At 45.7% G+C, this 22,047-nt stretch overlaps 2 protein-coding genes across 12 annotated transcripts in view; one reads left to right on the forward strand and one right to left on the reverse strand.

Moving 5' to 3' along the window:
* Positions 1 to 15,652: 15,652 nt before the first annotated feature.
* GTF2H5 (general transcription factor IIH subunit 5) lies at positions 15,653 to 19,188 on the reverse strand. Of its 2 annotated transcripts, none has more exons than XM_083827749.1 (3): positions 19,052 to 19,188; positions 18,782 to 18,877; positions 15,653 to 16,042 (listed from the first exon to the last, which is right to left on the reverse strand). In XM_083827749.1, exons 2-3 carry the CDS (start codon positions 18,814 to 18,816, stop codon positions 15,862 to 15,864), a joined length of 216 nt encoding a protein of 71 aa, XP_083683875.1. In that variant the 5' UTR covers positions 18,817 to 18,877; positions 19,052 to 19,188; the 3' UTR covers positions 15,653 to 15,861. The 2 variants fall into 2 exon arrangements, with proteins under 2 accessions (XP_083683875.1, XP_083683876.1); XM_083827750.1 differs by lacking the exon at positions 19,052 to 19,188 and adding an exon at positions 19,042 to 19,045.
* SERAC1 (serine active site containing 1) overlaps positions 19,098 to 22,047 on the forward strand; it is a 39,779-nt gene continuing 36,829 nt past the window's right edge. For 6 of the 10 annotated variants that reach the window (XR_014581096.1, XR_014581097.1, XR_014581098.1 and 3 more), the window contains exons 1-2: positions 19,098 to 19,223; positions 20,676 to 20,767. Coding sequence is in view for 7 of the 10 variants with exons in the window: in XM_083827745.1 (XP_083683871.1) it covers positions 20,677 to 20,767 (91 nt within the window). In the remaining 3 variants the exon portion in view is untranslated. Of the gene's footprint in view, positions 19,224 to 19,257; positions 19,309 to 19,570; positions 19,591 to 19,629; positions 20,122 to 20,675; positions 20,768 to 20,795; positions 21,479 to 22,047 lie in introns of those variants that run through there. The other 4 variants (XM_083827742.1, XM_083827743.1, XM_083827744.1 and 1 more) reach the window with 4 other exon arrangements.

The following is a 22,047-nucleotide window of genomic DNA, read 5'->3' on the forward strand; positions in this document are numbered from 1 at the left end:
CAAGGTTAACCAACTACTTAGGAATGCCATCCAGAGATCTGTTCTGAGGCAGAAGAGTTATGAGTGGCAGGCAGTGTTGGAGGATATGGGCAGGCATCTAGAGCAGTGGACATCTCCAGTGCTTGGGAAATTCACCCCTGAACAGGTGCAAAATCCTAAAAAAATGGAAGAATGAAAGGCTTGAAGAAGGTGTGTCATCGCCCTAGCAATTCCAGAGAGACACAAATCACTGCAACGTGCTGGGGCTTGGCCCAATGCAGTTGCTCACCACCCACTGACCGATGCCCAGCCTGTCCCCAAGCAGCCGGTACCCCACAGTACTTGTCCAGCATGACGCCATACGGTACGGAATACCCCTTTGGCCAGTTGGGGTCAGCTGTCCTGCTTCTGTCCCCTCCCAGCTCCTCCTGCATGCCCAGCCTCCTCACTGGCAGGGCAGCGTGAGAAGCTGAAACGTCCTTGACTCAGTGTAAGCACTGCTCTTCAACAATTCAAACAAGTAGAAGACATTTCTTCTCAGAAAGAGTGGTCAGGCATTGGAATGGGTTGCCCAGGGAGGTGGTGGCGTCACCGTCCCTGGGGGTGTTGAGTGCTGACTGGAGTGCTGCAGTGACTGGCTATATGCTCTTCAGAAGGGCCAGGCAGCAGAGAACGGGTGGTAGTGTGGCTCTCTATATTAGAGAGTGTTTTGATGTTGTGGAACTCGAGACTGGGAATGGCAAGGTTGAGTCCCTATGGGTTAGGATCAGCGGGAAGGCCAACAAGGCAGGCATCCTGGTCGGGGCCTGTTATAGTCCGCCAGACCAGGATGAGGAGACGGATGAGGAGTTCTACAGGCAGCTGGCAGCAGCTGCGAAATCGCCAGCACTTGTTCTCGTGGGGGACTTCAACTTCCCAGACATATCCTGGAAATACAATACAGCTCAGAGGAAGCAGTCTAGGAAGTTTCTGGAGAACGTGGAAAATTGTTTCCTGACACAGCTGGTTAGTGAGCCTGTTAGGGGAGGTGCCCCGCTAGACCTTCTGTTCACAAACAGAGAAGGACTGGTGGGAGCTGTCGTGGGCAGAGTGACCACGAAATGGTAGAGTTCTCTATTCTTGGCAAAGTCAGGAGGGGGACCAGTAAAACTGCTGTCTTGTTTACCAAAAGGGTTGTTAGGCATTGGAATGGGCTGCCCAGGGAAGTGGTTGAGTCACCACCCCTGGAGGCCTTTCAAAGACGTTTAGATGTAGAGCTTAGTGATACGGTTTAGTGGAGGACTTGTTAGTGTTAGGTCAGAGGTTGGACTAGGTGATCTTGGAGGTCTCTTCCAACCTCAATGATTCTGTCATTCTGTGTGATTCTGTGTTCAAGGAAAGGTTGGACCTGGTGCGTAGGAACATGGTTTAGTGGGTGACATTGGTAGCAGGGTGATGGTTGGACCAGATGATCTTGGAGGTCTTTTCCAACCTGAATGTTTCTATGATTCTATGTTACACTGATGAGAGGCTAGAGCCTGAGCTGGAAAAGATCATGTGGAACACGGGGAACAAGGTAGGTAGGGCTGCAATTTGCAAGGTCCTGCGTTTTTGCCACCTAACCTTACCCGTAAAAGTGGCCTAAAAAAAAAAAAACAAAAACGGAGAGGGACTCCATCAGGGAGTGTAGCCATGGAACCAGGAATCATGGCTTTGAACAAATGGAGGGGAGATTTCGATTAGATGTGACGTGGGGAAGAAATTCTTCACTCAGAGCGCAAAGCGCACCTGGGAATTAGGGCTGAAGATGCACCTTGCTTCTGTTCTTTTCTGTGAAGAGTAGCATGAAATTACCTAAAACCCAGTGTTAAAAATAAACCCAGGGCACAGGATGGGAGGTGCAGGGCAGTCCCTGTGGCCGAGGGGCAGCCTTTCTCTCTGGCAAGCCAAATGGCCCGGGGGAGCCAGCCCCAGAAAAGGGGCCCTCACCCCCCCCAACCCTCCTCCCTCTTCCACGTGAGGGCGTCGCCCAGGCTGCCCCCAACACAGCCGCCCAAATCTGGCCAATCAGGGGCCGCTCCATCACAGAGGCTTGCTGAGGTCACAATGGCCACCACTGCCCCGCCTTTGCCGCGGGCCCTATAAAAGGGGCCCCCCTGCCGCTGGCCCCCCACTCGCTCAGCGACTAGGTCCTCTGACGGCCAGCATCCGCGGCAGGAGGAAGACCAGAAGCAGCAAGGCGAGAGGCAGCCCTCGTTGGTGTGAGAGGACAGCGATGCAGTCCCAGCAAGCACCAACAAGGACGGCAGATGACGAGAAGAAGAAGCGTCATGGGCGAAGGCAGAGCGCCGGCGGCACAAAAGACACCAGTGCCCAAGGGAGCTCTGGCGCGCAGCCCCCAGACGCTTACAGGCGGTACCATCGGCACCGCAACGACGCGGGGAACAGGCAGGCCCCTCAAGCGCACAGCGACAGGGGGCCTGGGCCTTCTCCTAGTCGAAACGGCGGCGTGAGGCAAAGGCAAGAACATCAGCCAGAGAGCCGCAAGGAGCATAGGCGTGATCATAGCGCGCGACACAGTGTGGGACCCAAGCATGGCCATACACCAGATGGCAGCGACAGACCCACAAATGGAAACGAAGCGCAGAGTGGCACGGGACCTCGTCGTGGAAGAGAACGAGCCCGTGGTTCGGCACCCCGGCCTGAAAAGTCTCCTGAACAAAGGCATCGCGTGCGGCCAGGCCCCAGCAAGGACGGGCTCAAACCTCAGCAACTCCAAGCCGAGCGCCATCCTTCCCCCAAAGCAGACAGCGACTCGGGCCATGGGCCTTACAATTCACGCAACGGTCGCGTGGGGCGAAGGCAGGAACATCGGCCAGACAGCCGCATGGAGCAGAGGCGTGCCCGTAGTCCACAACACAGCGTGGGACGCAGACACGGCCAGAAACAAGATGACAGCGTCGGACCCACGAACGGAAATCCACCGCAGAGTGGCACGGGACCTACGCGTGGGAGTGAACGACCCCGTGGTTCGGCACCCCGGCCGGAAAGATCTCCTGATCGAAGGCATCGCGTGCGGCCAGTCCCCAGCAAGGACGGGCTCAAACATCGGCAACTCCAAGCCGTGCGCCGTCCTTCCCCCAAAGCAGACAGCGACTCGGGGCATGGACCTTCCAACTGTCGCAATGACGGCATGGGGAAAAGGCAGGAACGTCGGCCAGACAGCCGCACAGAGCAGAGGCGAGCCTATCAAACAAGCCCGGACACCTATAAGCGGTACCATTGGCACCGCAACGATGCGGGGAACAGGCCATCCCCTCAAACACGCAGTGACAGGGGGCCTGGGCCTTCCCATAGTTGCAACAGTGGTGTGAGGCAAAGGGAGGAACACCAGCCAGAGAGCCGCAGGGAGCACAGGCGTGCCTATCACAGGGAACACAGTGCGGGACCCAGCCAGGGCCGTAAAACAGACGGCAGTGTCAGACCCACGCATGAAAATCAACCCGACAGTGGCGTGGGACCAAGGCGTGGGACCGGACGACCCCCTGGTTCGGCACCCTGGCCGGAAAACATTCCAGATGGAAGGCATCCCGTCTGGGCAGTCCCGGGCAAGGACTGGCTTATCCTTCTGCCCAACACCGTGGAGCCCATGGAGCTGGATCCACCAGAGGACGTGGAGGAAGCAATGGAAGTGGATCCACCTCCACCAGAACAGACCTGGGACTCCCGCAGCATGTCTCTGCTCTCTGCTCTCCAAGCGCACAAACAGCATCGCAGGAGTGCCCGTCCAGCTCCCTACTCGTTGTCACGCAGGCTCCATCCCAAGCACTAGCTTGGAGCCACCGAATGCCACGGACATCCCGCAGGATTACCTGCAAGACATCCCGGCAATAAACCACTCTGTTGCTGATTCTCAGGGCTTGCGTGACTGCTTCTTTCCCTACCCCTAGCCGTGGTGCGAGAGGTGGCATCCCTTGTGCACAGAGCCTCGAGGAAGAGCACAAGAGAGGACCCAGCTCCCTTCGGGCTGCTGCGCGGGGGGGGCAGGAGGAGTCCCCGAGGGCCACCATGTGCCTTTAACATTTGTGAAAATAAAGTGAGGGGTGAAAATAGGAGTGTGTAAGTGATTATGGGTGGCTAATTTCTTATATTAGGAGTGAGTTTCTGTATCTGAGTAATTGGCAACGACAGACGTGGAGAAGGCTGAGGTACTCAGCAACATCTTTGCCTCCACCTGCACTGGTAGGCGGGCTTCCCAAGTCTTTCATTTTCCTGAACCCGTAGATGGAGGCTGGGGGGATCAAAGTCCCACCCACCGTAAGGGAAGAGCAGGTTCGAGACCACCTGGTGAATCTAAAAGGTGCAAGTGTATGGGACCTGATGACATGAATCCCAGGGTCCTGAGGGAACTGGCTGATGGAGTTGCCAAGCCTCTCTCCATCCTAGTTGAAAAGTCCTGGCAGTCAGGCGATGTCCCTGGTGAGTGCAAAAGGGGAAACATCACACCCCTTTTTAGAAAGGAATGAGAAAGTCAGGTTGTTTATAAAGCAGAGGAACTCCTACTCAGACTGGGGAGGGAGAAGAAGACGAGATAGGCTACTCCAAAGTGGCTGGGCCATCAGAGGAACAGGAAGACAAAGTAGAAGATCTCATAAGGGCATCAAGAACTTCCCGAGGCCGATACCAGCGTGAGCCTAACTGGGAATGAGTGGCAAAAGCACCCTATTGTGACTGGCCCGGATGCTCCGTGCATCCTTGGCATAGGCTACCTAAGGAGAGGATATTTCAAGGACCTTTTTTCTTCAGGGAGCCAATATATGCAGGGGACTGCTGGAGATGATTTTTCCCACTTGTTCACTCTCCCTTTCTCCTTCACCTGCCTATTCTCCTCCAGGCTAGTTACGATAGCTCTTCAGGTCTTTCAATATCCTGTGGATGTTCAGACCAGCATGTTCTTATTGTAACATCTCCTGAGTGCGCTTCAGGTGTTGTCCAAGGTTAACCAACTACTTAGGAATGCCATCCAGAGATCTGTTCTGAGGCAGAAGAGTTATGAGTGGCAGGCAGTGTTGGAGGATATGGGCAGGCATCTAGAGCAGTGGACATCTCCAGTGCTTGGGAAATTCACCCCTGAACAGGTGCAAAATCCTAAAAAAATGGAAGAATGAAAGGCTTGAAGAAGGTGTGTCATCGCCCTAGCAATTCCAGAGAGACACAAATCACTGCAACGTGCTGGGGTTTGGCCCAATGCAGTTGCTCACCACCCACTGACCGATGCCCAGCCTGTCCCCAAGCAGCCGGTACCCCACAGTACTTGTCCAGCATGACGCCATACGGTACGGAATACCCCTTTGGCCAGTTGGGGTCAGCTGTCCTGCTTCTGTCCCCTCCCAGCTCCTCCTGCACACCCAGCCTCCTCACTGGCAGGGCAGCGTGAGAAGCTGAAACGTCCTTGACTCAGTGTAAGCACTGCCCTTCAACAATTCAAACAAGTAGAAGACATTTCTTCTCAGAAAGAGTGGTCAGGCATTGGAACGGGTTGCCCAGGGAGGTGGTGGTGTCACCGTCCCTGGGGGTGTTGAGTGCTGACTGGAGTGCTGCAGTGACTGGCTATATGCTCTTCAGAAGGGCCAGGCAGCAGAGAACGGGTGGTGGTGTGGCTCTCTATATTAGAGAGTGTTTTGATGTTGTGGAACTCGAGACTGGGAATGGCAAGGTTGAGTCCCTATGGGTTAGGATCAGCGGGAAGGCCAACAAGGCAGGCATCCTGGTCGGGGCCTGTTATAGTCCGCCAGACCAGGATGAGGAGACGGATGAGGAGTTCTACAGGCAGCTGGCAGCAGCTGCGAAATCGCCAGCACTTGTTCTCATGGGGGACTTCAACTTCCCAGACATATCCTGGAAATACAATACAGCTCAGAGGAAGCAGTCTAGGAAGTTTCTGGAGAACGTGGAAAATAGTTTCCTGACACAGCTGGTTAGTGAGCCTGTTAGGGGAGGTGCCCCGCTAGACCTTCTGTTCACAAACAGAGAAGGACTGGTGGGAGCTGTCGTGGGCAGAGTGACCACGAAATGGTAGAGTTCTCTATTCTTGGCAAAGTCAGGAGGGGGACCAGTAAAACTGCTGTCTTGTTTACCAAAAGGGTTGTTAGGCATTGGAATGGGCTGCCCAGGGAAGTGGTTGAGTCACCACCCCTGGAGGCCTTTCAAAGACGTTTAGATGTAGAGCTTAGTGATACGGTTTAGTGGAGGACTTGTTAGTGTTAGGTCAGAGGTTGGACTAGGTGATCTTGGAGGTCTCTTCCAACCTCAATGATTCTGTCATTCTGTGTGATTCTGTGTTCAAGGAAAGGTTGGACCTGGTGCGTAGGAACATGGTTTAGTGGGTGACATTGGTAGCAGGGTGATGGTTGGACCAGATGATCTTGGAGGTCTTTTCCAACCTGAATGTTTCTATGATTCTATGTTACACTGATGAGAGGCTAGAGCCTGAGCTGGAAAAGATCATGTGGAACACGGGGAACAAGGTAGGTAGGGCTGCAATTTGCAAGGTCCTGCGTTTTTGCCACCTAACCTTACCCGTAAAAGTGGCCTAAAAAAAAAAAAACAAAAATGGAGAGGGACTCCATCAGGGAGTGTAGCCATGGAACCAGGAATCATGGCTTTGAACAAATGGAGGGGAGATTTCGATTAGATGTGACGTGGGGAAGAAATTCTTCACTCAGAGCGCAAAGCGCACCTGGGAATTAGGGCTGAAGATGCACCTTGCTTCTGTTCTTTTCTGTGAAGAGTAGCATGAAATTACCTAAAACCCAGTGTTAAAAATAAACCCAGGGCACAGGATGGGAGGTGCAGGGCAGTCCCTGTGGCCGAGGGGCAGCCTTTCTCTCTGGCAAGCCAAATGGCCCGGGGGAGCCAGCCCCAGAAAAGGGGCCCTCACCCCCCCCAACCCTCCTCCCTCTTCCACGTGAGGGCGTCGCCCAGGCTGCCCCCAACACAGCCGCCCAAATCTGGCCAATCAGGGGCCGCTCCATCACAGAGGCTTGCTGAGGTCACAATGGCCACCACTGCCCCGCCTTTGCCGCGGGCCCTATAAAAGGGGCCCCCCTGCCGCTGGCCCCCCACTCGCTCAGCGACTAGGTCCTCTGACGGCCAGCATCCGCGGCAGGAGGAAGACCAGAAGCAGCAAGGCGAGAGGCAGCCCTCGTTGGTGTGAGAGGACAGCGATGCAGTCCCAGCAAGCACCAACAAGGACGGCAGATGACGAGAAGAAGAAGCGTCATGGGCGAAGGCAGAGCGCCGGCGGCACAAAAGACACCAGTGCCCAAGGGAGCTCTGGCGCGCAGCCCCCAGACGCTTACAGGCGGTACCATCGGCACCGCAACGACGCGGGGAACAGGCAGGCCCCTCAAGCGCACAGCGACAGGGGGCCTGGGCCTTCTCCTAGTCGAAACGGCGGCGTGAGGCAAAGGCAAGAACATCAGCCAGAGAGCCGCAAGGAGCATAGGCGTGATCATAGCGCGCGACACAGTGTGGGACCCAAGCATGGCCATACACCAGATGGCAGCGACAGACCCACAAATGGAAACGAAGCGCAGAGTGGCACGGGACCTCGTCGTGGAAGAGAACGAGCCCGTGGTTCGGCACCCCGGCCTGAAAAGTCTCCTGAACAAAGGCATCGCGTGCGGCCAGGCCCCAGCAAGGACGGGCTCAAACCTCAGCAACTCCAAGCCGAGCGCCATCCTTCCCCCAAAGCAGACAGCGACTCGGGCCATGGGCCTTACAATTCACGCAACGGTCGCGTGGGGCGAAGGCAGGAACATCGGCCAGACAGCCGCATGGAGCAGAGGCGTGCCCGTAGTCCACAACACAGCGTGGGACGCAGACACGGCCAGAAACAAGATGACAGCGTCGGACCCACGAACGGAAATCCACCGCAGAGTGGCACGGGACCTACGCGTGGGAGTGAACGACCCCGTGGTTCGGCACCCCGGCCGGAAAGATCTCCTGATCGAAGGCATCGCGTGCGGCCAGTCCCCAGCAAGGACGGGCTCAAACATCGGCAACTCCAAGCCGTGCGCCGTCCTTCCCCCAAAGCAGACAGCGACTCGGGGCATGGACCTTCCAACTGTCGCAATGACGGCATGGGGAAAAGGCAGGAACGTCGGCCAGACAGCCGCACAGAGCAGAGGCGAGCCTATCAAACAAGCCCGGACACCTATAAGCGGTACCATTGGCACCGCAACGATGCGGGGAACAGGCCATCCCCTCAAACACGCAGTGACAGGGGGCCTGGGCCTTCCCATAGTTGCAACAGTGGTGTGAGGCAAAGGGAGGAACACCAGCCAGAGAGCCGCAGGGAGCACAGGCGTGCCTATCACAGGGAACACAGTGCGGGACCCAGCCAGGGCCGTAAAACAGACGGCAGTGTCAGACCCACGCATGAAAATCAACCCGACAGTGGCGTGGGACCAAGGCGTGGGACCGGACGACCCCCTGGTTCGGCACCCTGGCCGGAAAACATTCCAGATGGAAGGCATCCCGTCTGGGCAGTCCCGGGCAAGGACTGGCTTATCCTTCTGCCCAACACCGTGGAGCCCATGGAGCTGGATCCACCAGAGGACGTGGAGGAAGCAATGGAAGTGGATCCACCTCCACCAGAACAGACCTGGGACTCCCGCAGCATGTCTCTGCTCTCTGCTCTCCAAGCGCACAAACAGCATCGCAGGAGTGCCCGTCCAGCTCCCTACTCGTTGTCACGCAGGCTCCATCCCAAGCACTAGCTTGGAGCCACCGAATGCCACGGACATCCCGCAGGATTACCTGCAAGACATCCCGGCAATAAACCACTCTGTTGCTGATTCTCAGGGCTTGCGTGACTGCTTCTTTCCCTACCCCTAGCCGTGGTGCGAGAGGTGGCATCCCTTGTGCACAGAGCCTCGAGGAAGAGCACAAGAGAGGACCCAGCTCCCTTCGGGCTGCTGCGCGGGGGGGGCAGGAGGAGTCCCCGAGGGCCACCATGCGCCTTTAACATTTGTGAAAATAAAGTGAGGGGTGAAAATAGGAGTGTGTAAGTGATTATGGGTGGCTAATTTCTTATATTAGGAGTGAGTTTCTGTATCTGAGTAATTGGCAACGACAGACGTGGAGAAGGCTGAGGTACTCAGCAACATCTTTGCCTCCACCTGCACTGGTAGGCGGGCTTCCCAAGTCTTTCATTTTCCTGAACCCGTAGATGGAGGCTGGGGGGATCAAAGTCCCACCCACCGTAAGGGAAGAGCAGGTTCGAGACCACCTGGTGAATCTAAAAGGTGCAAGTGTATGGGACCTGATGACATGAATCCCAGGGTCCTGAGGGAACTGGCTGATGGAGTTGCCAAGCCTCTCTCCATCACAGTTGAAAAGTCCTGGCAGTTGGGCGATGTCCCTGGTGAGTGGAAAAAGGGAAACGTCATGCCCCTACTCTTCAACAATTAAAACAAAGAATTGGACAAAGTGCACTACTCTTCAACAATTAAAACAAGTAGGAGACATTTATTCTCAGAAAGAGCAGTCAGGCATTGGAACACGTTGCCCAAGGAAGTGGTGAAGTCACCACCATCCCTGGGGGTGTTCAAGGAAAGGTTGAACCTGGTGCATAGGGACATGGTTTAGCAGGTGACATTGGTAGTAGGGTGATGTTGGACCAGATAATCTTGAAGGTCTTTTCCAACCTTAATTTTTCTATGATTCTATGACATTAAAAAAATAAAAATAAAAGCTATTCAAAGCCAAAACATTTACAAGATTGCAAATCTTCACATTCCCTGATCCTCCGCACAGATTCGTTCACATGTTGAGCTTTGCTTGCACTTCATCCCTACTCTGCTGGTCTTCTCAAATGTTGTTTGCAACTGCCTTTTTCCAAATGGCAACCTAGTCATCATTAGAAAGATGTCAGAATCCTCTGTCACACTGGCTGTGTTTGACAACGTCCATTTCAAGTATCCCTTGAATACTGAGGAACCAGGCCTCTCTTTTCTTAATTTTATACAGACTTTAAAACTTTCCCAAAATCAAATGATATAATTAGTCTCAGTTCAGACCAACCAGTAAGCAAAATCAAATGCAGGGAGCATGCTTCACAATACAGCTAAAGAGAGATGATTTTTCTTTCATATCTTAATTTCAAACTGGTTGACGATACTGAGAGAAGGCTGTCATTATTGTAGTGTTACTCATCGCTGCTGAATCCCTAAGTTCTAGGATACCTATATACCTAGTCATTCACTCACACCACATGCAGGCAAAACATATTTAACACCCAATAAAGTTGCCAATGTAGGAGAAACCAGAGATTAATATGGAGCCAAACTACATTATCATTCCACTTAGAAAGGCAGTCCCATCTAGGCCAGAATCAGAATAGAATAATAGTCCTGGCATGAAGAAAACTTGCTCTCACAGTCATCATGATGTGTTGACTCTGATGATAAATACGGGACCTTCTGTAAGCCAATTAAATTCTAGTTAATTGCAAGTTGGGTTTTTTTTGGATACAAAATTATTTTTTGAGTGTAATCTCCATCTATTTTTTTTCTTATGCTCCTTCTGATCTTGTTCAATTTCAGAATTAACAGGAAATGCCAGTTGCAAGCCTCTTTTCTTCCTCTTTTCTCTTTCATCCTGCTCTCACACCCTCTGCCTTCAAAACAGCAAGAATACAACCAACACTGCTGACAGATAACAGTGGTTTGCTTAGTAAGTTTACCTGTCACTACCGACAGGATATGAGCTATGCCAACATTGCACAAATTTGCAACACTTTTCTTGTCTGCAAGTCATCTCTTCACTGCTACAAAGGTAGACATCATTCCCAATTTCCTGTAATTTACAACTGGGTCCATCTTTGCTGTAACAGAAAAATGAACAACTGTAGGTCTAGCTGTCAGCTCCTTCAACCTATAGTCATCCAGAAATTTTGCTTGCCGTTTCCTTCCCAGGAGACTAGTTAAACAGTAAACCAATTACCTGTCAGTGTTTCAGTTTTGGGTGGATTTTCTTCCGTGTGTTCGAACTCATTCCTACATATGTATTATTAGCCTTTCTTTTAGTAAAATAAAGCTATTAATTTGAAAATGACATTTCTTCCTGGAACTTTATACTTGCTGTTGTCACTAACGCCTAGATTGCTCAAGCACAAAAAGCTAAGAGCTAGCAACACTCTAAAATTTTCACTTAAAAAAAATGTTTATCGAATAGCAATTTTAGAGTCAGTTTCTATTCTGCAATTAATCTGCTTATTACTGCTACACAAGCAGGGCAGAGAAAATTATCACATTTTTTTCCTACATGAAAAATACAACCCCTAGTGTCCAAGATATTAGTTTGTGTGTTTTTTGTTTTTTTTCCTCCTCATATTAAAACTTAATTAGTAGATGTTTTTCAAACTTTTTGTTGTTGTAGTTGCTGTTGGTTTTTAGGAAACATAATTGATTATTTTTTTTTTCCCCACTTGTATATAAAGGTAAACCAAACTCAATAAAGCTGTTTACTCTGGGGGGAAATCAGGGAAAATGTTCCATGCCTCATTTTCATGTACTAGTAGCAACACCCTGGGGATACAGAAAACCTCAGTGCAGACTGCAATACAGTATGGCTGAATAGCTTATGTAAGTACGTGCACCAAAAAAATCCAGCTACCCTAAAATCACATGCATTTTGTATGATGAGGAAATAAAAAAAACTTCACAGAAGGTACATCTGACTGGATCAGCAATGTCTTCCTCTGATTTACACTCGCTAAAAACGATGTAACTTAATGCAGAGCAACTCCAAAGGCAGGCTAGTGGTGTGGAGACACTCAGACCGGTAGTAACATCTGAAATGAAGACCAAGTTTCAGACATCATTATAATGTGGCAGAATTCTGCACCTAAGCATAGAAAGAAAACATTAGATAACTAACCATCAAAGAAATTTCAGAGGTAAAGAGACTGCATTCCAAACTCCCTGTCTATAAATATCTTTCTAGTGGGATCCTTTGTAGTTAAAATTGTCCATCTCTAGCTTAAAGCATATGCAGAGTGAAAGATATTAATGTTTCAAAGCACAATAAATCTGTGACCTACCATTACCTAGGCTGCAGCAATTTTATAAAAAAGTTTAAAATATTGGTAAGAGCTCCCCTTACTGGTCTGCCTTTGAATTGTTAAGCCTTCAATCCTGAACCTCTTCTGATGTGAGACAAAGATGGGTAGAATATTAATTCTATTCCACATGAAAAAAAGAGCTCAGAGCGCCTATTCCTTTTACTTTTCTCATCAGTTCTAAGTCATAAGACCAAAGATAGTGTCTTTAAGATGACTTAATTTGGGACAAATTCTCCAATTTATTGAATCCTAAGCGTGTAAGCTTTGCCAAAGTCTGAACTACAGAACAGACAGGGAGACCCAATTCTGACACACTCAATAATGCCTCATTTCACAGTAAACTCCACCAGCTTTAATGGGATCATTTGTGGGATAACGAACTAGACATTGGGGAGAAAAGATCAGAACCTGCTGTGGAATTGGAAAATGCAAAAAGATTTATTACAAGAAGTTTACTGTTTTTCTTCAATGGCCTATTGTCTGTTTGGAAGAGGAAAATTTACCTCTCAGTCTCTGTTTGTATATGTATTTTTACGTGGACAGATTATATCAATATATTTTTAGATTAGGTTTTTAAAGATTTACTTCTGCAGGCTCAGCCTCGAGGCTGACTGAAATTGGACACTTATGGTGATGGTGACAACTAAGAAAAGTTAAAATAAGCCATTTTTAATGATGCCATGAAATCCCATTATCTACAAGTCACAGTAAACAATCTTGTTAATGCATAAAACACGTTCTCTAGTTTGTTCTCGCGTACTTGAGGTGGCCCCACAGAGTTAACATGAATGAGAAAAAACAGTAAAATCTGTTGTTATGCTGCATTAAAAAAAAAAAAAAAAAGAATCAGAAGATATGCCTTAGAATATACCCTGCAATTCTGCAAAAATTGTAAAATTGTTTCTTAATGTACAGAGCTTGGAGAAATTTTTGTACGGCACATCACATTGTAGCCATCTGGCTTTTAGCAGTGTGCTACATGGAACAAAAAACAAACTATCATTATACACGGAAGCACATTAAATCAAATAAAAGCCTCATCATTCTCCATTACACATGGATTCAGATGCTTACCTCTTTATGAAAAAACACTGACAGCTTAGCTGCAAAGAAAAGAAAGCTATCAAAAAAAAGCTTTTACCTAAAAGAAAGCTATCAAAAATATTAAAAATTTGTAAGTGTAAATAATCACCATCTCAAAAGGTCTTGACAACACATTCTTAAAGCTAGCATTTACTTTCCTCTCATCTGGACAACAGTTACATATTTTTTAAAGCACAAAACTTCTGTGATTATATGCATTAAAAAAGGGCTTTCCGGGGTCCAAACTTACCCAACCTCAAAACCCTAACCGTATTTTGTGTTTTTGTTTTGTTTTTCCTCATGGGATTTCCATCATCATGCTAACAAGATTAAAGACTTTTTCCCCCTAGTTCTTTAGACCCCATAAGATAACAATTTGCTTATTTATATCTTTTAACTTGTTTATTCTTCCATTGTAAGATCAGTTAAGTCCAGTTTGATTGTAGGAAAGATCTAAGGCTCTACAGGTTTAGAAGTTGAAAACCATAAACCTGTTTACTCAGGAAAAAAAAATGGTATAAGAATGCATGTATAAATATTTATACAGGGTAGAACTTCTACCCCTCTGTATTACACAGGCCAATTATTGCCAGAAGCGTAACCCAAAATATATGCAATAATAATGTCGTACAGTTAACCATGAGAAAAGACAAGAACTGCAACAACTTTACCAGACTCAAAATGAAAAATCACAATACAACTGTAGCACTAGACATGCTAAATAGACAGAAGTTTAACAGGTGTAATTCTAACATGATTTTTCAAATACTGTCATTTGATGAGAAGGATCATTTACCTTTCATTGAAATCTGGATAGAAAATAAAGTAGGGTTTCAAAGAAAGGATAAGACACTTAAATAAACCGTATTAAATTATCATAAAATGTTAAGACACACTATTGATAAGCACCTAAAGAACATTCAACAAAATTAGTTATGGGGTCAGTATCTGAGCAATTTCAAGAAAGAGTTTAGGAACCATAAACCATTACTCTCTCTTCAAGACCACTTCCTCATTGGCATAGATAACAATTTTCTACTTTTTATTTCAATAAAAACACGTAACTGGTTCTTGATCAACATGAGCGGGGAAGCATTCACTTGTAAAAGATGAAACAATCTGGACCCAAATCCATTGTTCTATACAGAGAGGCGGGGGAAAGAAGGGGCAGGAGTGACAACTCCAGAATTTACAGGAAGCTCGATTCTACAGGATTATTCATTCTTCCACGGAAGCCTGAATATATACAATTTTGCAGAACCTTCTTTAGAAAGATTTTGATCAAAAACATCTAATAAGATTTTCTCCTGAAGCTTCAAAATTCTCAAATGAAAGAAGAAAAACACCCTGCTATCTACTGGATAACCAAAAATGCAATGGTGTGAGAGTCAGATATATTACTTAAAAAAGCCATTCTATTTACAATTGTTTTTTCCCCGAAAGGGAAGATGGCATCTCTCCAACATCGATGAGCAGCTCTGAAAACCAAGCTTTCTTTTGAAGCAATGTCCTAGAAGTCTTTCAATTATAAATGATCATTCATAAATCCAATACATTTGGATATTCTGGATAGGAAGCAGGGTAAGAAAGAAAAAATGTAATGCATTATTCTCGTTTCTGTAACCTGTATCTGTCATATTTGTAGACAGAAACCTTTGCAGGTTTTATCATCATGCACTAGCTGACTTACTGAATAAGCCAGTGTTTAAATTAGCAAGTTACAGATGCAAACCTTCAGCATAAAAAAAATGAGGCCTTTTCTTTGCAGGTTTTATCAAACGAGCAACAGAGGAGAAACAGATAAACTGAACCAAAAAAAAAAAAAAAGAAAAAACCAAAATCAGATTTTTTGTAAATAGAGCAACCAATTCTTTATTTTCCCCTTCCTGTTCACATAGCTTCTTGTGATTAGGTAGTAGCTTCAGTAAAAAAAATACAAGCAGTGACATCTAAAGGATTGGTCTCCAATTTATGTTCCCCTTTTAACTTGCTATTGTTGATGGAACTGATCAGTTTACAACTCATATGTTATGATGCAGGGTAACAGATTTTGCCTCTACCTGACAAAACCCTAAATTCCCACCAAACTCCCACCACACTCCCCAAACCCAGAACACAGAAACCATAGCCTTAGTAAAACTAGACAATTATTATGGGGTATCTGTAAAATGTTTGACAAAAAATTTTGATGTATAAAACTCATGAAGTTAAAACAATATCCGATTTCTTCTGACCATACCTTCAACTTACAGGGATGTTCCATCAAGCACAGATACTTTAACAGACATCCTTTACATTCTATCAGTCACACTATAACCAGATTTAATCAATTCCACAGGAATATAACATGTCAGGAAAGTTCATACAGCATTCCAAAACTGAAACACCACTCTAGTTTTTGGGTCATACCATTTAACAAGATAATCCTAAAGGAAAAACAGAAAGCATGCATCAAAAAAACACTCCATGCAAGACCTCAAGTATATCATTTTATGGATTTTAATAATGATACCATAATCTTTCAAAGTGAGAAACAAAATTCAAGAATATTTTGAAAATTATCAATTTTCTAGAATAGCCACTTTCACGTAGAATTTACTAACCACGATTTATCTGTTAAAACAGTAACAACCCAAGTTATTGAAATTCACTATTCCCAAACTGGCAGTAATGTCATTTCTCTAGACTTTTTACTTCTGAGTAATAGGAAAAGAGTTCTGGTCCATTAGCTCGCCCACTCTCTCCTGGAGGAAGTTAACCAACTCGGCTAAAACAAAGACATGAGTTTCATCCAGGTCTTGTATGATGAACTTCTTTCCCAGCGCATTTGACTCATCCAAGTAGAGCAGAAACTGCTTCATTGCTGGGTCGCTGTAGAGACAAACACACATCAGATTGCGCCTCATTGTAATAAGATACAGCTAAAACCAAACCAAAACCCACACCCTTTTAAGACATTCCCAAAGTTGTTTGGGAAATAATACTAATGTCGAGAGCTGCTTACAGTCTTAAGAAAGATTATGAAGCTTTTGAAAAAGTTTTTTACTCTGGAAATAAAAAATTGTTCTGGTTACTGTAGAGATAAAAACATAATTTATAACCGTGTCTAAAAAGAATAGGCTGCTTGATTGAAAGAGAAGTGCCACCACACTGCTATTACAAAAGTAGCTTAAAAAAAAAGCCTCACCTTAACAAGGTGAGTTTAAACTTACATTTCTGTTTTCAGAAATAGCACTTTGAACCATATTTTTCTTTAAGTGTAACCAAAATCCAGTAGAGCAAACACCTTGAAGTAGAATAGTACAGAAGGCAAGTGGTCATATATGAACTGTACATTTACCACACCAACTGAACAGTCCCTTCTTTGTCATGATATCACCTTGGAAGTTAAATTTAAATGTATAGAAGAGAACATTTCAGAATTATGCAAATTACATAACTGAGATGGTTGCATTATACTGAGCAGCTAGACAGAGAAAAAGTAGCTTCAAAACATAAGCTTTGATCTACTGATTTTTTTTTATTTTTTATTTTTTTTAACAAAACAGGAAAAGCATGGGTTTTGGTAACATTTAGTATTAGATTGCAATAACTGGTGCATGAATACGTGCAGAAAATACAGAAAATTGCACTTGGATAGCTCAGAACACTTTAAAAATACAAATATGGTTGTTTTGACAAAGTAGTAATTGGCAACACCATCTCAAAAGAATTCCTTGGTCAATTGTCTCTTTTAAATGCAGTGTAAGGACCAACACTCCTTTACCTAAAAGGTATCTATGACAACAACAGCTTACACTATGAAACCAAACCCCTCACCATGCTCATCCACCAGCAAGTCGAAAAAACAATCTTTAGTATTAGCCTCAAACTTGTACAAGTATGATTAGAACAAGATGAGTGTAGAGTACAAAATAATTTTGAGGCAAGGAGAATGGGAAAGTCTGTAATCTCTATCTTCTTTAGCAAAGTTATTCCTTATGTGTCCTGGCATGTGAGAAGAGAAGTAAAAGATTACGCAAAAGATTTAAGACAAATCAGATAATAGAAGTATGTGGTTCCCAGCCTTCTTCCACACACCCTTTTTATGGGTGCATGAAGGTTTCTTTTTGCTTGTTTCATTCAGCTGTATCTTACCAACATGCCACTAGTACTAGACGGCACTTGTCCTAGTTGGTATGACCAGCCTGATGATGTTAGGCAATATGCACAGACTAATTCTCACAGAATCAACATACAAAGCTGTAATCAGTGCTAGCAGATCTATGCTACAGCAGAAACGCTGATCTTGTTCAGTATTTGAAGGTTATAACCCTTGATATTTTATCCCAAGAACAGCTTAGCTATATACTGGAATAATATAAAAAAAAGACCTGCACGGGATCAGCATTTCACTGTTTTGTTTGTGTGACTTAAAACAGTCAGAAGCAATTTTTTTCCCCCACTCTCTGCCTGCTTGTTTTCTTGAACATCCTCAAAAATTTGGGTTGTAAAAAATTTGTATTTGAAGTGTAAACAAGGGGACAGTTTTGCAAGAATCTTGCATTTTCTTCTAGGATGGAATTTTGTGCCCAGTCATTGGCTACCCTTATGCAATGGCAGGGAGAAAACAAGAAATATCCAACACAAAGATTAGTTTCCCAAGGGGCTGTCGAAACTGTCTGATGGCATAACAAACAGCGTAAATTTGTTATCACATAGAAGATTCCTTTCCCTTCCAGGGAGGATGATTAAGTTCCATTCTAACACTAACAGGAAAGTGGCCACAAGGCTGTACAAGAACACAGATCTTTCAGTATGTGAAAAACAAATAAGGTGCAAAACACAGCGTTGTGCTAATTGCCTGAGATATCAGAACTTCTTGCTTTGTCAGTCAACAGTTCTGCTTTGGGCACCTTTACATAGTCACCGAAGCACCTACATAGCCACATAGACGCTTTCTTGTGTTCAGGTTTGTCAACGTACTACAGTGGGGACAAATTTGAGCAGATAAGCTCTTTATTATGGCAGAATTCAGGCCCTGAGCTGCTCACACACAGCCATTAGATATCCAGATGTGAGCTGGCCCACGTCTGGTCAGCCTGGAAGTTAAGACAGCAAGCACACAGTTGCTTCTGCCCTTTCGCAGTTACAGCCTGTAAACGTGTTTACAATTTAAGTGTACAGCAGATATATTATGTCATGTAATGATTTGCAATGCCTCCACAAACCTTGACTGATGGTTCCTTTAATGTGGAGGTAAGCAATTATCAGATCCTCAGTCTAGCCTGCATGTAAATAGATGTGTTGTGTGTTTATCAATAACTTATTTGTACAAGTTACAAGTGTACTCCTTTTAGAGCATGATCTACAGAGCCACACATCAGCCCTGCACGGAATTTGGGCTGGAATTCATGAAAAGAAAGCATGGAAAATGACCTATTTTCCCTCTGGAATCACTGAAGGGACACGTGGCCCAGGAACCAAACCAAAGAACACTACTTGCAAGGAACAAGAGGAACATGTGACGGTGGAAAAACAGCAGTGGAAAATAAGTGGCTAAGTGGAAAATAACAAGACCCTGGAAAGAAAATCCCGGAGTGCCCGCAGCGGGGGCAGGGCGCCACTCACCACTCGATGAGCACGCCCTTCAGCACGTTCACCATCCTCGCGGCTCTCGCACGGCTCCCGGGAGGCACGGGCTGGACACACGCAGGCAGGGGAGGCCTGCAGGGAGAAGGAAGAAGGAAGGAGAACGGAGCCGCGGCCGCACCCGGCACCGCCGGGGCCCGGGGGCTCGGAGCCCGCCCCGCCTGACGTGAGGGGGGGGGGGGGGGGGGGGGGGGCGCGATCCCAGGCCCCCGCTCGCTCCCGCCGCGCGCGCCCCCGCGCCGCACGCACCCGCACGCACGTCCCCGCCGCTCCGGCCGCGCGCGCACAGCGCAGGCGCCAGGCCGCGCCCCGCCCTCCTCCGCCCTTCTCGGGCCCTCAGTGGGCGGGCGGCCCGCGGCGCGCTGGCGTCACGGCGGGGCGCGAGGGGAGCGGCGGGGCCGGCGGCGGGAGGAGGCGGAAGGTAGCGGGGGGGGGGGGGGAGGGGGCGCGGGGTTGTGAGGGGGGCGTGTGGAGAATGGCTTCAGGTCGCCTCAGGGGAGGTTCAGGTTGGCAATGAGGAGACATTTCTTGTCAGACAGAGCGGTCAGGCGTTGGGACGGGTTGCCCAGGGAGGTGGTGGCGTCACCGTCCCTGGGGGTGTTTAAGGAAAGGCTGGACGTGGTGCTCAGGGACATGGTTTAGTGGGTGACATTGGTGGTAGGGGGATGGTTGGAGCAGGTGATCTTGGCGGTCTCTTCCAACCTTAACGACTCGAGGTATTAATAGAAGGAAACAAAGAAGTCCCCCTGTTTTGAGGAATTGGGCGCTGTCCTTAAAAGCAATCATAAGTTAGTTTTATTCCTCTTCTAGAGACTACCTTAAATTCAATGAAAGCATCAGGGGCTCCCGTGTTCCGAGATCAGACTTACTGATCAATATTTACACACGTGATACTTTGTCATTTTCAGTTAATTGTCATTGTGGCAATACAGGCTGTATTTGATATAAGGACATCTATATTTTCAACATAATCACTTGCTAAATATGTTAAATATTGATAATGGTGTGATTTAAACCTGCTCGAACAGATTCACTTAATATTTCAATCAGCATAAGTGTATCAATGCAAACAGTAAAATTTCACCTATCATAAAATTTAATTTCGTGTTTCTTCTGCAGCACATACAGCAACAGATTTTTGTGAATTTTGAGGTTATTATAAATGTGTAATATTCTTAGTGGATTTCAGCGTAATTCTTGCGCTGAAAATATATTCAATCTGTTAAGAATTTAGATGAAGTCTTCAGCAGAAGTAACATACAGAATTTGATTATTGTTGTTGGTAGCCAAAGCAAATTTGTATATTTTCGTAACTTTAGGTAAGTTTTTCTTCTATAGATAAAATGTAAAGGCCTAAATTGCCTTGTTTCTTGATGTTTCTGATGACAAAATGATGTTCTTGGGGCCTAGTAAGTCAAAATAATAGATGTGATAAGACAGAATCAATTAAATAAGGCCTTTAAAACCACTTGGTTACTGAGCTGTATTAAAATGTGTGTCATACTGAGTACTGTCTTCATGGAGATGTGACCACATCTGGTATTTAAGGGAGAGTTACTAAGAAGTAGGAAAAGAGAACTTAATTGGGGAAGCATGCTTACTAATATCAACAGTAACACATAATTGTATGAAACACTGCTGTAGACTTCTGTAATTGAAGTGCAGCCTATTAAATTCAGGAGTTTATAGACTAGTTTAATTAGAGCGTTTTATGTGGAGCAAAATGACATAAATATGGTTTATGACCTTTGCTTTTTATTAAGACCTTTATTATTGTGACCTTTGCTGTAAAAAGTTGAGGGGGTGAACTACTATGGGTTTCCTGTTGTAATTCTCAAATCAATAATTACTTTTTTTATTATTTTTTTAATAGAATGTCAGTGGCTGCTTACTGTATATTTTGCTGTAGGCAGATAAGAACCTCTGGTCCACCCACCCAAAAAACCTTACCGTGGAATGATATAAGTAAGTACAGTTTTGTAAGTATCTTTCAGAGGTGCTAATAAAAAGGGAAGAAATCTGAATTGGTATAACGCTATGCATAATTAAATGCTACAAAAAGATCTAAATCTCTGCATAATTTATGATCAGAAGCTTTTATTTGCCTGAGCTGAATGTCTGCTTCTGACCTGGCTTTGCATAGCAGTAATGATACCAGTAGGTTACCTGGATGATGAGAGTTTCCCCAAAATACAGTCTCATTAAATTATTTTAAACTCAATTTTTCATCCTTTTTTTTTCTTTTTTCATTTTTTTATATCTATCGTGCAATGAAACTATTGTATCTATAAACTGTTAGTCACGGGGCAACACTTGAATAAACATTTAAATTTCTTTTGTTTCTTTCTCCATATTTACTGATTTTAGTTCTGCAATCTTCCCTGCTAAGTTCCTGCTTTCTTTGGTACCTTCTGTAGAGGATGAGAATTCTTACAATTCTAAAGTTTATTTTCCAGCACTGAAAGATAGGATATTTCCACTTCTGCTTGACAGGAAGCATTGCATTTATTTATTTTCTCTCTCTTCAACCTTCTCCGCCAGTTATTTCTTCAGCGTGTATCTGCCTCTTGTCTGCATGGCAAGGTTCTTAAAGCCTTGCAAAGGCAGAACCTGGTGACAGTGGGTATGGGGCAAACCTCCCAGTTCTTGCTGAAGAAAATCAATTTTTCATGATAGGTGAGACATGTTCCATTGGGTTTGCGGCTACTGTTATTAATAGAGTTGTTTTGGATTGAGATCCTTACATCCAGATAATCAGCTGAACTCTGTCCAGGACAAATACTTCAAATCTGACAGGAATCTTGGGATTTAAAAGGGAAACTGCTGCAAGGGGCATGTGTTCATTCAACTTTTTCCTTTATAAATTAGTTTCAATGGAATTATTTGAAATATGTATTTTCTTAGGGTGATTCTGCAGGACTTTTCACATACAGTGAAGAAACACCCAAGTAATGTAAGGAAAAGTGAACTTAAAATAACATGGAGTCTCAAGTGAATGCTAGTGATATAGATAGAATTGTTACTGTTAATTCCAGCAGCTAGGCAATGAATCAAAATCAATTATCAAAGTAAATAGCACTGATGAGACACGTTTTATTGCCTGGTTTAGGAGAGCAAGAAATTCTAACTGAATAATGTTTTCATTATTTGTAAATTTATATAGGGATTTCCTGAAAGCCATGGAGAAATAGAAAAACATTAAAAAGCTTACTCTTAATTGCTGAAATTCTTACTGTTTAGTAATC

Source organism: Anser anser, assembly GCF_964211835.1.
Source record: "Anser anser genome assembly, chromosome: 3".
In the NCBI taxonomy this organism is placed as follows: domain Eukaryota; kingdom Metazoa; phylum Chordata; class Aves; order Anseriformes; family Anatidae; genus Anser; species Anser anser.

What these genes read in the sequence shown, in the direction of transcription:
- GTF2H5 (XM_083827749.1), bottom strand. Translation starts at nt 18,816, where the DNA reads ATGGTGAACGTGCTGAAGGGCGTGCTCATCGAGTG. An exon ending in AAGGGCGTGCTCATCGAGTG is followed by an intron (nt 16,043 to 18,781) that starts GTGAGTGGCGCC and finishes TTGTCTCTACAG; the next exon opens with CGACCCAGCAATGAAGCAGT.